Source organism: Clarias gariepinus, chromosome 2 (genome assembly GCF_024256425.1).
Source record: "Clarias gariepinus isolate MV-2021 ecotype Netherlands chromosome 2, CGAR_prim_01v2, whole genome shotgun sequence".
NCBI classification, from domain to species: Eukaryota; Metazoa; Chordata; class Actinopteri; order Siluriformes; family Clariidae; genus Clarias; species Clarias gariepinus.
Genome location: NC_071101.1, coordinates 49,932,942 through 49,950,320, shown reverse-complemented (window position 1 = coordinate 49,950,320; position 17,379 = coordinate 49,932,942). Strand labels below are relative to the sequence as shown.

The window sequence follows — 17,379 nt, the reverse complement described above, 5'->3', positions numbered from 1 at the left end:
TAAGTTTCGATTAAAAAATGTTTTAAATTATATTAAGAAATACAGCAGAATATTGTGACTAAATGACTTTATTTTATTATTAAAATAAATTATTATTATGTTAAAAAATTGCATGCTAAAGTAGCAATTTTCTCTGCCTAACTTTAAGGGGCAATGCCCCAGCAGCCCTTATTGACCGGCCGCCACTGCTTAGAGTCGTAGCTGTACACACTAACAAAGTTCTTGACAGACGCCAAAATAATGTTCCTTTCGCTAATGGGTCAGTAGTCTGTGAAAAAAAAAAATCAAAATTGGCGGCAACATGGCACAAGCTTAAATCACACACAAGTATAACCTGTAGGTTCCATATGACTCAATGACAATAGCAGCCAAATTGTGGATTGTTCTCTAACATTCATTCTGCACAAGTTTACAAATGGCTTCAAAATTTTTAGGGGTTGAGCATGTTAAAGGTTCTTCTGTGGTCCTTCTTTTTGTCTTCCAGCGATGTTCTTTTACTTTTGAAGCAAGTACTCCACTCAAAAAACTTTGAGCGCCTCATTGCAGCATCATTGTAAACCTTTGTTGTATGTATAAGTTATTGAACTGTTCAGGAACAACTAATGTTTTCAGATCATTAAACAGACAAAGAAAAAGCCTTCTGGAGAAAATATTTGATCAGATGGGCAATAGAAGGGGTCAAGATGTGGCATTCAACCCCAAGAACAATGTACTTGTTACAGTGTATCTGTAAAGTGCAGTGTTTAGCAACACGCATTGGGTTTAGGCTGAAATGCACAAGTTTTAATCACATATATATGGTGAACAATCATTCTGCTCTAGGCAACCATTTAATTCTTATTTAAAGCTTCTGTAGCAACTCACTACTTACTACAAATATTGCTCTTATAAAATGCAATACATTAAATATATTAATTGTGATTTGTTACAATAGTTTAAAAAATATATAATACAATAGAAGTATTTAGAAAGATCAGAATAAGTGGGAAAAACTTTTCATAAAAGAACATTAATCAATGCTGAGTCTGATTGGGATATTTTCAAAGTTATTATCAATTTAATGCACCTCCTAAACCATGGGTAAAACAGGGCATAAATTATTGGATTGATTGTGGAATTAAGGTAAAGCACAATTAAAAGTTTTTGAAATGTGTCCAACTTCACTTGAATAACACCACCTAATAAATTGTAAATAAAATATGGAAGTAAACACACCAGAAACACAGACACTAAAATTCCGAGGACTTTAGCTGCTTTTCTCTCAGATTTCATTGACTGTAAGGTGATTTTCCGTGTTTTAGACTGTGTGTGATTATTAAGCTCTCTGATAGCAGTGGCATGTTTCTTAGCAATCATAAAAACCCGAGTATACATTATGATTATGACAGAAAGTGGAAATATAAATGAATGTACAAGATCAATTACAGACCAAACATTCAGATAGTAAAAGCACTGTCCAGGACACATAACAGAACTCATGAGTGTTTCATTGGCACAAAAGAATGCTATGACATAAGCCAGACTCAAACACCAATGAAAATAAATCACAATGCACATGGTCCTTGTAGAGATTTTGTTTGTGTAGAAGAATGGGTTTGAGAGAGCCAAATACCGATCCACAGCAATGAGAGCGATATTATAGATGGACAGGTTACCAAGAAAAAAAGAAGTAATTATCCAACAGATGCAGTAACTCCTATCGAATATCCAACATGACTCGATTGTCCAGATAATTGTTGGCAGCATCACTAAACCACCAATGAGGAAATCAGACACAGCCAGAGAGAGCACAAGCATGTTAGTCGGGGTATGAAGCTGCTTAAAGTGAAAAACAGAGATAATGACGAGCATATTTCCACACACTGTTAGCAGAACCACAGGAGCTAAACACACGTACAGTAAGATATAAACTGCAGGAGATACAGATCTCTCTGGACAGGAGAAATGCTCACAGCGATCAGACCAGTTAAACTCTGTCAGGTTCATAAATACACAATGTTTTAATGTAAATAGTTCTGGAAATTGGATACTACTATTTTTAAAACAGTAACGTCAAATAACTTATTGCTCAAGTAGCTCTGCTTTTATAGTTAAAAAACTAATCACACCCCCTCACTTTGAATGACAGTATTAGCCTTATAATGTAATGGCTGTGGCCAGAGACTTATGCAGATAACCAAATAAATGAATTTACATTGACATTAATATTGACAAGTCAAAACATAACATACTATTATTGGCTGGCCATTTAATATTATGTGTTTTTTATAGGCATGGAAATATATATATATGTATTTTTTATGTTATTAAATAAACAATTGAGAGTAAAACATTGTTTTCCTGGTACTTGGCACATACACACACACACACACACACACACACACATTGTATACACATACTGTATATACTTGACTTAACGACTTTTCCCTGGCTTTCATATATATGAAAATATGTATATATATGGACAGTATTATAAACAGAGTTTAAATAATGTTAGTTAAAGTAATTAATGCATGAATTTGGAAAACATGCTGCTCTGCCATATCTGCATTTATCACAGATAGGGGACAGTGCTACACAAATAGAAGCAGTTTTTATACTTACTTACTGCGGGTAAAATGCATTGATCATTGCTCTGTCTTATTAACTAGGTTTCGAAAGGTTTTCAAGCATAACACTAAAATTTTATACTATACACAAGCTTGTGAACCCTAAATCTCTGTTTATTTTAAATACGACTGTCATAATCATTAGTGATCTGCAATATAAGCAATTTATGGTGCGGTTTATCCCAGGTACTGTATGTGTTTTTATTTTGTTTTGTTTTTTGTCATGTTCTTTGTAAATTTTTAGTCAAAGTTTTAGCATAGGCACATGTGTTGCTCACACTAAACTTTATAATATTTCATCATTTCCCATTTTGATTTTCATTTATAAAAAAATTAAAATTTTGGTCACTTAAGTTCATAGTTTCAATGCATTAATATAATTTAAGGTAAATTGTGGAGAAAAGATGCTGGTTATTTGGAATTGAAATAAATAAATAACTGACTTACTGCCGCCTGTCATACATCATCAGTGATCTGCAATATAACCAACTCATGGTGCTGTTTATCCCAGGCCAATAAACGAAGCATTGAGTGACCACTCACCTGACTCTACCATTACCCACACAGTCTGTCTCTCTCTCTCACACACACACACATATATATATATATATATATATATATATATATATACATTTACACTAACCTATCAATGCATTTAGGGGTGTGGTCCTGGTCAAGACAATCTCCTGAACTCCAAACTGAATGTCAGAATGAGAAAGAAAGGTGATTTAAACAATTTTGAGCGTGGCATGGTTGTTGGTGCCAGACGAGCTGGTCTGAGTATTTCACAATCTGCTCAGTAACTGGGATTTTTACACACAACCATTTATATAGTTTACAAAGAATAATGTGAAAAGGTAAACATCCAGTATTAAGCAGTCCTATGGGCGAAAATGCCTTGTTGATGCTAGAGGTCAGAGGAGAATGGGCTGACTGATTTAAGCTGATAGAAGAGCAACTTTGACTGAAATAACCACTCGGTACAACCGAGGTATGCAGCAAAGCAAACACACACAACCTTGAGGCGGATGGGCTACAACAGCAGAACACCCCACCGGGTACCACTCATCTCCACTACAAATAGGAAAAAGAGGCTACAATTTGCACAAGCTCACCAATATTGGACAGGCGTAAACTGAATGAAAACATGGATCCATCACGCCTTGTTACCACTGTGCAGGCTGGTGGTGGTGGTGTAATGGTGTGGGGGATGTTTGTCGGTCATTTAGCCCCGCTTGTGTTTTTGCATTATTATAAGAATAAAATGCAGTAGGTTGATCTGGTATGATCAACAATATGATTTGTAATGGGTTCGAACCATGTTGCATGGGCAGCACCATAAAGCAGGGACACGAGGCGAGGTCTTACGGGGAAAAGGGTAATTTATTTAGGTAAAATGGGGAAGGAAAGGGTTGAAGAAGGGAAAATGGAAAGAAAGGGGTAGGGATGAAGTTGGTACATGTGCAGGTCTGGGGGCAGTGCCACGCTGGCATGCAGGCACACAGCTGATGATAAGTGTCTGTGGGCGGAGTGGCAGAACAGAGCACACGGAGGCAGCTCTCTAGCACGCTTCCTTGTGATGGTGCTTCTCCCGCTGTCGATGGCCAGCGGGAGTCCTCGCTGACGCACACGCAAAAACTTAACCCAAATATCCTTGCGGCCTTTTCCTCCTCAGCGGCAGGGGTGTGAAGGCAGGCTCGGTGTGGGAGTGAAGGTGCTACGAGAGCTTGCGCGGGGATCAAAGGTTGGAATTCCAGTGTCCAGTTTAAAGTCCCTGGAGTGCATCACATCGCCCCACTTCCATGTCACTCTCATATTCTTGGTATTCTCCTATTCTCCACTGCATCACATACTTCCTGGACCTCAGACTAAACTCCGTGCCTTGTTTTATAATGCGGAGCAAGCCAAAGATCATATTACCGTTAATTATTTATTACCAGCCGGCATGAATATGCGGCTCCGTCCCTTTGCATACCTGCTGCCCCTCTAAAGAGCCTACAAAGTGCAATGAACTCTGTGTTAGTTTCTAGTTATTGCTCATTGCTAGTGGAGTTTGTGACTGTTGGATGCAGACCTTTTTATTCACCACGGGAATTCACCACTGTTTTCATTATCAGAGTATACATTCCACCTAGTGCTAATGCTAAGGAAGCGCTATGGGAACTGTATACAAAGATCAGTGAACTGCAAAATACACACCCGGATGGACTGTTTATTGTTGCTGGAGATTTCAACCATGCAAATCTCAAGTCATTGCTTCCTAGATTCCATCAGTATGTGGACTTTGCAACGAGAGGGAAAAACACGCTGGATCTTGTTTACACAAACATCCCCGGCGCATATCGGGCAGAGCCCCGCCCCCACCTCGGCTACTCAGACCACATCTTTGGTATGCTAATTCCAGCATAAAGACCACTCGTCAGGCGCTCAAAACTGGTTTTGAAGCAGGTGAAAACCTGGCCAGCAGGAGCCATCTCTGCTCTTCAGGACTGTTTCGAGAGCACTGACTAAAACATGTTTAGGGAGGCTGCAACTTACGGTGACTTCACTGACTTGGAGGAGTACACGTCATCAGTGACCAGCTACATAAACAAGTGCACCGATGACGTCACTGTCTCCAAGAACATCATCTCACGTTCCAATCAGAAACCGTGGATTACCGAGGTGCATGCACTTCAGAGGACCCAAGACTCTGCCTTCAGAGCGGGAGACAAGGTGGCCTTTAGAAGAGCGAGGGCCAAACTTTCTCGGGCCATCAGAGAAGCGAAGCCCGCACACGCCCAGAGAATCCACAACCACTTCATAGACAGCGGCGACACGGCGCATGTGGCAGGGCTTACAAGCCATCACTCAAGAACAACTTCTACGCTCGGTTCGACAGGCAGAATGACGTGACGGCGAGGAAGACCACCCCTTCTCCGAACGACCAGGTGCTGTGTCTCACTACAGCTGAGGTGAGGAAAACTCTACGCAGAGTCAACCCACGTAAAGCTGCTGGACCAGACAACATCCCAGGCAGAGTGCTCAGAGAATGTGCTGAACAGCTGGCAGATGTTATTACCGACATCTTCAACATCTCTCTGAGCAGCGCCGTCGTTCCCACGTGCTTCAAAGCCACCACCATCGTCCCGTGCCCAAAAAGTCTACTGTGTCCTGTCTCAATAACTACCGTCCCGTTGCACTTAGACCCACCATCATGAAGTGCTTCGAGCGGCTCGTCGTGAGACATATCCAGACCCTGCTGCCCCCCTCACTGGACCCACTGCAATTTGCGTACCGTCCTAACCGCTCAACGGATGATGCCATCTCCACTACACTCCATCTTGCCCTCACACACTTGGACAAGAAGGACACATATGTTCGAATGCTGTACATAGATTTCAGCTCAGCATTCAAACTATCATCCCCCAAAACTAATCAGGAAGCTGAACCTGTTGGGCTGAACCTGGACTTTCTGACTGGAAGGCCTCAGTCAGTACGGATGGGGAACTGCACCTCCAGCACCACCACACTGAGCACTGGGGCCCCACAAGGCTGTGTGCTCAGTCCCCTGCTGTTCACATTGCTGACTCACGACTGTGTAGCAACGCACAGTTCGAATCACATCATTAAGTTCACTGATCACATGACCTTGGTGGGTCTCATTAGCAAGAACGACGAGTCAGCGTACAGAGAGGAAGTGCAGGGGCTAATGGACTGTTGTAAAGACAACAACCTGTCTCTGAATGTTGACAAGACAAAGGAGATGGTTGTTGACTTTAGGAGGACACAAGGCGACCATTTTCCGCTGAGCATCAATGGCTCCTCTGTGGAGGTCGTCGAAAGCACCAAATTCCTGGGTGTCCATCTAGAGAAGCACCTCAGCTGGTCCCTTACCACCAGCTCCCTACACAAGAAAGCCCAACAGTGTCTCTTCTTTCTAAGAAGACTGAGGAAGGCCCAGCTTCCACCACCGATCCTGACCACCTTCTATAGAGGAACTATCGAGAGCATCCTGAGAAGCTGCATCACTGTCTGGTTTAGGAATTGTGCCATATCGGACTGCAAGACCCTACAGCGGATAGTGAGAACAGCAGAGAAGATCATCGGGGTCTCTCTCCCCTCTATTGAGGACATCTACACCACAGGCTGCATCCGCAAAGCCACCAGCATTGTGGCTGATTGGACACACCCCTCTCACACACACTTTACACTCCTGCCATCTGGAAAAAGGTCCTGAAGCATTCGGGCACACACATCCAGACTGTGCAACAATTTTTTTTTTTTTTTTCAAGCGCTATCCGCCTTATCAACAAAAAGGGACTGGACTGATAAACACACACACACACACAAACATTATCACTCAGCTTAACTCAACTACCTCAAAACATTGAGACTGGACTGACTAATCAACACAAAGCGCAAAGACACTGACCTACACTACCGAACTATCGTACACACCAACCTGTAAATGCTCTTTTGCACAATATTCTTTACTGGACTACTTTTTGCACTAGCTTCTTAACTTCTTCATTCTTGTAACTACCTTAACTCATCACCTCAACACCTTATTATGACATCATGTTGTCGCACTGTCACTTGGTTGCTTTTGTTTGCACATTTGCACGTGCACTTTATGTTGTCTGTTGTCTGTAAAAAAACCTGTGGATAGTCTTTCTTAGTTAGTTTCTGTTAATTTATGTTAATTATTTATGTTATTTTTTTTTTAATCGACTGAGCTGACTTCATATTTGTAGCTACACTTTTTATGTTTCTATAGAGAATTTCAAATGCATACAATTTGAGTCCATGTTTTTGTACATAGTAAATAACTTCGATGCCTCCTCCTCTACCAGTTAGCTGAGGCTGTTGTATGTATCTGTATTCAGGAGGACTAGATTCATTTAGAGCAACATACTCGTTCTCTTTAATCAAGGTTTCTGTTATACATAATATATCAAACTACTGGTCTGTGATAGTTTCATTAACAATAACTGTTTTAGATGTGAGAGATCAGAAAAGGCAATGCTGGCACTGATCCTCTTTGTGTTGTTGATGATGTGGAAGGGGTGCTACGTGAGCTCATCAGCTGTCTGACCTCAAGAAACATCCGCCTCTTGTTTTTTTCTGGTTAAGTTCCACCCTAGGTGAATGTGGGTCCACAACACAAATGCATTGTTTGCAGACACACCTGAAATGTTAAAAAACACAACCATTGGCCATCTCCTGGCAAGTGTAGGTGGCAGTCAGCTTGTCCGGGTTGTCCACTCTACCTTTGTTTTTATTATAGTCCAAAATAATTATGGTCACAGCTGCGGACATAAGTATCACACACCAGTGTTTTTTTGACAATATGAAACCGTGGTGGTGTCTGTAAAAGCAAATTTTAAAGAAAGTGGATCCCTGTCTTTCACCTGTAAAATTTTAGCATGCATCGCAGGTTTATTTTTATTTTTTACTGTGCCCACCATGGTAAATTTTCACCTGAGAAGTTTTTGCCCAAGGTTATAGCTGGTAAAGAAATTGTCACATGTGATCTTGTGACCCCGCAGTCCAGTAGTCAGATAAAGGACTACAGATTTTTCTTGCTTTTTCTCAGAAATGCCACTTGCATGTTTGCCTGTGTAAATCTGTAGATTCAATGCATAGATGGTTTTTGCATCACAGGCTGCCCAAATTTTTATGCTGTATTTCCCTGGCGTACTAGGCATATACCTCCGGAAAGGGCATTTTCCACAGAAAAGGACAAAACGTTCATCCACTGTTACCTCTGGCCCTGGGTTAAACATCAGTGGAAGAAGCTGCACCCACCTTTCCCAGACATCCCTGATGGGAGCAAGCTTGTCAGATTTTTCTCTAGTTTCCCTGTTGTCAAATCTAAGGACTCTTTATATCATTTGAAATGTCTGAAGTGACATTGTTGCCCGGAAATTTTTTTTACCTGTCAACGCATTCCAGAGACTATCAGTGGCCTCATTGCTGGATTGGTAAACAACAGCAAGAAGAAAAGCACCAATATAAAAGTACCAATCCAGATATTCCTCATCAATGTCATTCCACATGAACTTTTTTTCAATTCAATTCAATTCAATTTTATTTATATAGCGCTTTTAACAATGGTCATTGTCCCAAAGCAGCTTCACAAGAAAAAAATGAAAGATTTTTTTTTTTTTTTTTTTTAAGAAAGAAAAGAAAAGAAAATATTTGGAAGTGTGTATGTGTGAGAAAAATGTGTCTAGATAATAATTAAATGAATGAATGATGAATGAAATGTCTCTGATGAGCAAGCCAAGGGTGACGGCGACAGTGGCAAGGAAAAACTCCCTGAGTTGGCAATAGGAAGAAACCTTGAGAGGAACCAGACTCAACAGGGAACCCATCCTCATCTGGGTGATAACAGATAGAAATAACATCAAGTGTGTTGTGCAGGTGAAAGTTCAATATATCAGAAGTTGTGTAGATTCAGTTCAGCAGTAGGTGCAGAGGGCAGATGGGGTCAGATCACTGGAAGCACAGGAGCAGGATGTGTAGCTCCAGCCATCATAAAGCAGAATCTAGCTGGAGCAGGTCCTTCTCAAGATGCTTTAGAAACCTCGCAGTGTTGGCCTTTGTCTACTGAAGCTGGCACAATCTCCAGATGTCTCAGGATGGGTAGAAAAATACAGAAAAGATGGAGAGAATTAGCGTAGTTGCCATTCAGGATAAGTGTAATGGAGTATGAGGTTATGGGTTGAGTTACGCGTATGCCAGATTAAAGAGATGCGTCTTGAGCCTACTTTTGAATTGGGAAACCGTGTCTGCTCCCCGAACAGTGTCTGGAAGGCTATTCCAAAGCTTTGGAGCCAAATATGAAAATGCCCTGCCCCCTTTTGTAGATTTTAAAATTCTGGGAATTACCAGAAGTCCGGAGTTTTGTGATCTTAAGGAGCGTGGTGGATTATAGCGTATCAAAAGACTGGTTAGGTATGAGGGAGCTAAACTATTTAAAGCCTTGTATGTAAGTAGTACTATTTTGTAATTAATTCTAAATTGAACAGGTAGCCAGTGCAGGGATGATAATATAGGTGTTATATGATCATATTTTCTGGATCTAGTGAGAACCCTGGCGGCTGCATTTTGGACTAACTGTAGCTTGCTTATTGAGGATGCAGGACAACCACCTAGTAATGCATTACAATAGTCCAGTCTGGAGGTCATGAATGCATGAACTAGCTTTTCTGCATCAGATACGGATAGGATACTCCTAAGTTTGGCAATATTTCTAAGATGGAAAAAGGCTGTTTTTGTGATATTGGAAATATGATTTTCAAAAGACAAGTTGCTGTCTAATATCACGCCCAGGTCTTTTACTGTTGAGCTAGTAGTAACAGTACATCCTTCTAAACGCAGGCTGAATTGTGAAAGCTGTTGTGTGCTGGTTTTTGGGCCGATGAGCAATATCTCTGTCTTATCTGAATTTAGTAAAAGAAAGTTATTGGTCATCCAATCTTTTATGTCCTGGACACACTCTGTTAATCTAGACAACTTGGGTATTTCATCTGGTTTTGTTGAGATGTATAATTGGGTATCATCAGCATAACAATGGAAACTAATCCCATGCCTTCTAATGATGTTTCCCAGGGGAAGCATGTAAATTGAGAACAGGAGAGGTCCTAAAACTGACCCTTGTGGGACACCATATTTCACTAGCATTACATCAGACGGTACTCCATTTAGATCTACAAAATGGTATCGATCAGACAGGTATGATCTAAACCATTTTAATGCCTGCCCCTGAATACCTATATGATTTTGTAGGCGGTCTATGAGAATATTATGATCTATGGTGTCGAATGCAGCACTTAGATCAAGTAAGACTAATATTGAGATGCAGCCTTGGTCTGAAGCTAAAAACAAGTCGTTTGCAATCTTAACTAGTGCAGTTTCTGTACTATGATGTGGCCTGAAACCTGACTGAAATTCTTCTAGGATGTTGTTTTCCTGCAAGAATGTGCATATTTGAGCTGATACTACTTTTTCTAATATTTTTTATATGAACGGAAGGTTTGAAATCGGTCTATAATTTGTTATTTCATTCGCGTCCAAATTAGATTTTTTAAGAAGCGGCTTAATAACTGCCAGCTTCAAAGGTTTAGGGACGTGACCTAGATATAATGAAGAATTAATAATGTTTAGAATTGGCTCTCCAACTGTAAGCATCACTTCTTTTAAAAATCTGGTTGGTATTGGGTCTAACAGGCACGTTGTTGATTTAGCTGAGGTGATAAGTTTATACAGCTCTTCCTGTCCTATACATGTAAAGCACTGAAAATCTAAATGTGAAGCTCTTGGCTGAACTAGATCATGAGATGCTATTAGAGGTTGAACCTTTGTTATTTTCTTCCTTATGCTATCGATTTTTTCATTAAAGAAGTCCATAAAATTTTCACTACTAAAATGTTGTGGAGTACTCTCTGCAGGCATCTTAGGTTTTGTTAGGCAGGCTACTGTACTAAATAAGAACTTGGGATTGTTTTGGTTTCTTGCTATCAGTTGTCTAAGATGCTCGGTCCTAGCGGTTTTTAGAGCCCGTCTATAGCTGCACATACTGTCTTTAAACGCAATTCGAAAAACTTCTAATTTAGTTTTTCTCCATTTTCGCTCAAGGTTACGGGTTGCTCTCTTTAGGGCGCGAGTATGACTATTGTACCAAGGAGCAAGTGTTTTATCTCTGACTTTTTTTAATCTGATGGGAGCAACAGTGTCTAATGTACTGGTAAAAATAGTACCCATGCTTCTAGTCACTTCGTCTAGATCGTCTGCATTTAGGGGTCTAATAAGAATTTGGGACAGATCCGGTAGATTACTTGTGAATCTGTCTTTAGTAGTCGGATTCATATTTCTAACAAATCGATAACGTGGAGAGACACAGCTAATCTGTTCTATGGGTAGAGTATATATCAGGAGGTGATGATCTGTGATATCATCACTTTGAGTTAAAATCTCTATATTAGTGACATCTATACCATGAGATATAATTAAATCTAGTGTATGATTACAGCGGTGAGTTGATCTATTTATATTTTGTTTAACCCCAAAGGAATTTAGTAAGTCCATAAATGCGAGGGCTAAAGTGTCGTTAGCATCATCTACATGAATGTTAAAGTCACCTACTATCAACACTTTGTCAGAGTTAACAATTAGGTCTGATAGCAGATGTCCAAATTCTTTTAGAAAATCGGCATATGGCCCTGGGGGTCTGTACACGGTGGCCAGAGTAAAATATAGCGCGGGTTTATTATGTATTTCATTAAGTGCAACATTAATGACGAGCACTTCAAATGAGTTAAACCTGGGCCTTATTTTCTGAGTAACAGTGAGTACATCTTTGTAGATAGTGGCGACACCACCACCGCGACCAATTAGACGGGGCTCGTGCTTATAAAAATATCCTGACGGAGTAGACTCATTCAGACCAATATATTCATTTGGTTTAAGCCAGGTTTCAGTGAGGCAGAGTGCGTCAAGGCAATAATCTGATACCATTTCATTAACAATAAGTGCTTTAGGCGTAAGGGATCTAATGTTGAGAAGTCCAAACTTTAGAGGTAGACTTCGATTACTTATTTGGCCTTTTTCTGGTTTAATGGTTACCAGATTGTTTCGGCTGGATTTAACGAATTTATTCTTTTTTCTCACTAATCGGGGAATAGACACAGTTTCTATAGTACAAGCTATGTGTGTGCGTCTATTAGTATGGTGAGTTGTATTGTGGCTGATATCTAAAGAATCTGAGGTATGACTTACCGCAAGTCAGATGGTTCGTAATGTCCTGGAGATGTTGTCAGAGAGGACCGCTGCTCCAGCTCTGCTAGGGTGCAGGCCATCTGTGCGGTAGAGCCTAGGACGCTCCCAGAAAACATTCCAGTTATCAACAAAGGGTAATCTCTGTTGTTGACACCAAGATTGTAACCATTCATTGAAGGCAAATAATCTACTGAACCTCTCGATTCCTCTCTGAAATGTCGGAAGTGGTCCAGATACGACAATCTTTGTCGTGGGTGATGTGCTGCGGACCTTCTCAACCAGGCTCCTGAAGTCCTTCTTTAGGATCTCCGTCTGCCTCAGCCTGATGTCGTTGGTGCCAGCATGGAGAACCACAGCTCGAATGTTCTTCCTCAGGGCCGCAGGCACCTGTGCAGCAACATCAAGAACACGTGCACCAGGTAAACAGCGCGTGTACGCCTTACCTTTAGCTGTGGTAGCACGCACGTGCCGGACAATGGAGTCTCCGATGACCACGCGTCGTGTGCCGTCTCACGGAGAGGAGCGAAGCGGTTTCGGGTTGAGATCTCGAAGATGGGTGGTGGCGGAGGAGGAGAGGTCCTCGCCCGGGGCTTGGCGCGCATCTTCCGCTGCTGAAGTTTCCAGGCCTCATGGTATTCCGGCGCCGGGGTGAAGGAAAGCTGGGCAGGCTGCGTTCTCGGTGCGTTGGACCTGGGCAGAGAAGCACGCGGAGTAGAGGTTGTCGGAGAATTCTCATGCCGAGAATTTACCTGGGACAGGTGAGCGTCGGTCCGCGACGATTCCAGCGTGGCTTTCCGCTGCTGTAGCCGGGCCAGCTTCACCTGTAGGTCGCGGATCAGCTTCTCCACGGCCTCCATCTCCAAGTCCACCGAGTGCAGCTCCAACGTCTCCTCACCTGCACACAGGGGCAGAGACCCAACCGACATGGTGTCTAAAAATAGAAATAACCGGTGCGAAAGAGCGTAAACAAACTTGTGATAGCCGGGCTAACGGGCTAGCGATGCTAATGAAAAGCCGGCTAGAAGCGGTGTGCTGCAAAACTATTAAAACTTATACGATATAAACCTATACGAAAACGATATAACACGCGTTTCGACAGAATATATTATAAGGTAGTATGAAATACTTATCTGTTATATGTTTACTCTTCGTAAGGGGACGAAAAAGTAGAAAAATTGGTCAGTCTGGCGGAGCTCGGGAAAAAGGGGGAAAGGGGGAAAAACCTTTTTTTCCTTCAAGGTTTGTCATAGACTAATTTTAAGACTGGACTACTGCAACTCACTCCTGGCAGGCCTGCCTCTGTCCACGATTTGTCCTCTGCAACTGATGCAGAATGCAGCAGCACGTCTCGTTTTTAATCTTCCCAAGTTCTCCCACACCACACCACTGCTTGCCTACAAAGCTAAAAATGGCCCAGCACCCACTAACCTCTCTGCTCTAATCACACCATGCACTGCACCACGTTCCCTCCGATCCTCCAGCACTGCTCGCCTCATCCCACCATCTCTCAGGAATCGAGTGTGGCATTTATCCAGGCTTTTTTCTGTTCTGGCACCTAGGTGGTGGAATAAACTTCCTCTAGATGTCCGTACAGCAGACACTTTGACTATCTTTAAACGACGACTCGAGATGCATCTGTTTTTCCAGTACTTGGACTAGGCTGTTGGCAGTGGACTGTTGTGATCATCATAATTTTCTTTAATAAATAATCAAAACATTTTAACAAATAACATTTTTACATCCCAGTAGCTCCCCTATCTCCCTTGTACCACCGCTGGCAAAACCTTATGAAATACAAATTAAACAAATTTACAATTACAGTACAAATTTAGAATTTAAATTGATTATAGGAGTTTCTTGACATAAAATTTAAGCAAAGTAAATGTATGCCTTTATATCTAGCCTTTAGATTTCATCATGTGTAAAAGTAGACTGTGTCCATCAGAACAATTGGGTAAGCCACAGTTATTGTTAGATTATTGTGCAAAGCTATATAAGGTACATAGCCTTTATAAGTCTCTACTTTTATTTAAGTGCACTCGCAATGGCAAGAAAAAGTGAGAATTTTGTAAAATAATGAAAGCAAACAGGTGTGTTATTCTGTATTGGTTTCAGTAAATTTGAACACGTCAGAAAATGAACCAAAACTCTGTGTATACTTGCCTCCCAGCAGTGAAAACTTTATACTTATAGAAAAATGGCTGCTTTTATATAAATGAATGGAAAACAAATTTCAGATAATGTAATTCGTATTAAACAGGAACTATAGGTGCATCCACTGCTGCAGAGATGAGGAAATGACATGATTTCTATTACTAGAGCTGAAACCAAAGAAATCATAAAATTATCAATGAATTATTTAAATGCTCAGAATCAGTCTCCTACAAATTTGTATACATTAGTCTACTCATGCCAGTTAAATTTAATTAGCAAATATTATAGGTAAACAACTGTCATGAATGGTGTTGGACTGTGGGCTTAAAAGTGTGGCATAAACGCAGAGGGTACGAAGGGCTTACAAGTCTTTCAATGATAAAAACAGACGAGGGATACAATACAGACAAGACGACTAGACAAACTAAACAGACTTGGGGACTAAACACCCAAGGGACTAAACATACATGGGTCTTGACTAGGCCTAGTTGCTGTTATGCACACTAGCTGCTAAGCTGGATGGTAGCTAAACAGACTAGTAGCCAGAGACCCAAGGGGCAAACAGACTAGGTACACAACAGACTAGGTATGAAACAGACTAAGAACTACGGTTGATCTCAGCGCTTAAGAGCGTTTTTTACAAATCATTGGTGAACGTTTGTTATTGTTTCACATGCATGCATAAATTAACTGGAAATGTCGTTGAAAAAAAAAGTAAAAAAAACTGTTTTTCTTCAATTGAGCATAAAATGTTCTTGCCGGAATGACATCCTTTTCGATATTTATATGAAACCTTATCAATTATATATAAATATAATAAATTATCAATGCCTTTATCAACAATTGCTTATCTCACATTAAAATAAATAAATAAGTAAATAAATAAATATGTTCTTAAATTTATTTTTAAAAAGTTTAGCCTAATGATCTTCCCCTGATGTGCATTTGCTAATAGGAGAAAATTTTAAATAAGCCTATACCTAGCGGTGAAGACACTAGCAAAATGGCTGAAACCAAAAAACAAAGTAAAGGAATTTTTCAAAAAGAGCAAATTAATATTTTTTAGAGAAGATATAGCTCTCTTTGTGCTACAAAAGTGCTGTGATGTAATAACAGTAACAGCTACTGTATGTTGCACAACATTGCAGTGAGGGCAAGAGTGCCCTTGGACATTACGGAGGAAGATGAAGAGGTGGAGAAAGAGAATGGAGTTGAGATAAGACTCCATGATGATCAACCAAGACATGTTCAATACATGGCTGGGTTTTATGCACGCCAGCAAGTCATTGACACATTTTTTTGAGTTCCTCCTTTATTTGTGTCATCTTTAAAACACATTAAATATTTTCTATTAAATACAACATTTGTACTATCCTCGAAATGTCCATATACAAAAGTGTATTTTTTTTTTCATTCTAACATTTATGCCATTTTAATTTTATTTCTTTATTTGTTATTATTTCTATATTGAATTGTGTAATTAGTAGAAAATAGAAATGAATGAAAATATACGTACAAATAAAATGATAAATGACTTTTAAGAGAAGTAAATTTTGGGTGCAATTTGCCGGTTGTCCTGCAGGTGCCCTCATAACTCTGTCTCTTAACGATGTACTTAAGGCTTTACAATTACTCCAGAACACATGTAGATCTACTAAAATTTTTTAGGTGCTACTTAAGTTACGATGTTTTTTGGAAAACAGACCGTGAGATTAGGATCAATCGTATGATCATTTTTACGAACTTTTTGGGCTTTTGATGCTTTTTGGAAACACAGCCCAGGTTAGTGGCTAAACAGGTTAGCGGCTTATCAGACTAGGAGACTAGACAGACTATGATCTAAGCAAGTTAGTAGTTCAATGGCTAGTCGTTATACAGACTAAGCACTAAATCACACATGAGGTTAAACACACAAGAGGCTAATCCTCCTAGAGGCTAACCCTCCTAGGCACTAATCTTACTCTAGGAGACACAAGGCAAAGAGACAAACTAACAACACATACTAAATCAAAACGGATGAAAACTTAACTTAAACAGCTCCACAAAACATATGCCAAGTAAAACAGAACAAACTAAAACAAAACAAATGCCTTTTTTACATAACCAAAACACCACCAAACAAATGCCCACTTTACCACAACCAAAACAACACAAACCATATGGCCACTTTAACATAACCAAAGCTCGACCCAGTTTCCCAGAACAAAAAACTATTTATAAAGAAACTAATGAGCTACCTCAGTTCAGTTGCGCTCCCTCATCACCTGGCCGAGGTTCAATCGGGGGAAACTGAGTCTAAAAAAACAAAAACTGCACAAAACAAGATTTGGGGCAGCCAGCGCCCTCTAGGGGTAATACCTTACAACAACAATAACCCACATTTAGAAAAATATTTCTATTTAGAATATAAAACAATCCTACATCTATTTTTAGGCGTGCCAGTTGCCACTTTTTATTTAGACATTTTCAATACAAATCTTATAATGCCAACATGACATCAAACATTCCCCATCTTAATATTTAACTATTTATTTTATTATTATAACTATTACTATTTCATTTACTACAAAATACTATTAAGAACAAAAATAAATAAAACTTTTTTAAATATTATTGATTAAATGTGGGATGAAAAAACTGTCCTCAAAAATGTAACAGATGAGAACTCGTGCCCATCAATGTCATATACAGTATGCTGGAGAAATTCCAGATGGAAAGACACTGCTTTGTGTAGTTCAAAGACAAGAAAACCTTTAAAACAAACATAAACAGCCTCCACCAAAGAGTCTAGAATGCAGAGTACAGGATGTGTCACACAGCCGCGATATATTATACTATAAGCATATTATAC

The 17,379-nt window shown here is 40.1% G+C and overlaps 1 protein-coding gene across 1 annotated transcript; it reads right to left on the bottom strand.

Moving 5' to 3' along the window:
* Positions 1 to 996: 996 nt before the first annotated feature.
* Positions 997 to 1,986, bottom strand: LOC128541436 (trace amine-associated receptor 13c-like). The gene has a single exon (XM_053511852.1). The coding sequence runs from the start codon at positions 1,984 to 1,986 to the stop codon at positions 997 to 999; it is 990 nt and encodes a 329-aa protein (XP_053367827.1).
* Positions 1,987 to 17,379: the final 15,393 nt, after the last annotated feature.

Excerpts from the sequence above, each read along its gene's own strand:
- LOC128541436 (XM_053511852.1), bottom strand. The coding sequence starts at position 1,986 with ATGAACCTGACAGAGTTTAACTGGTCTGATCGCTGTGAGCATTTCTCC.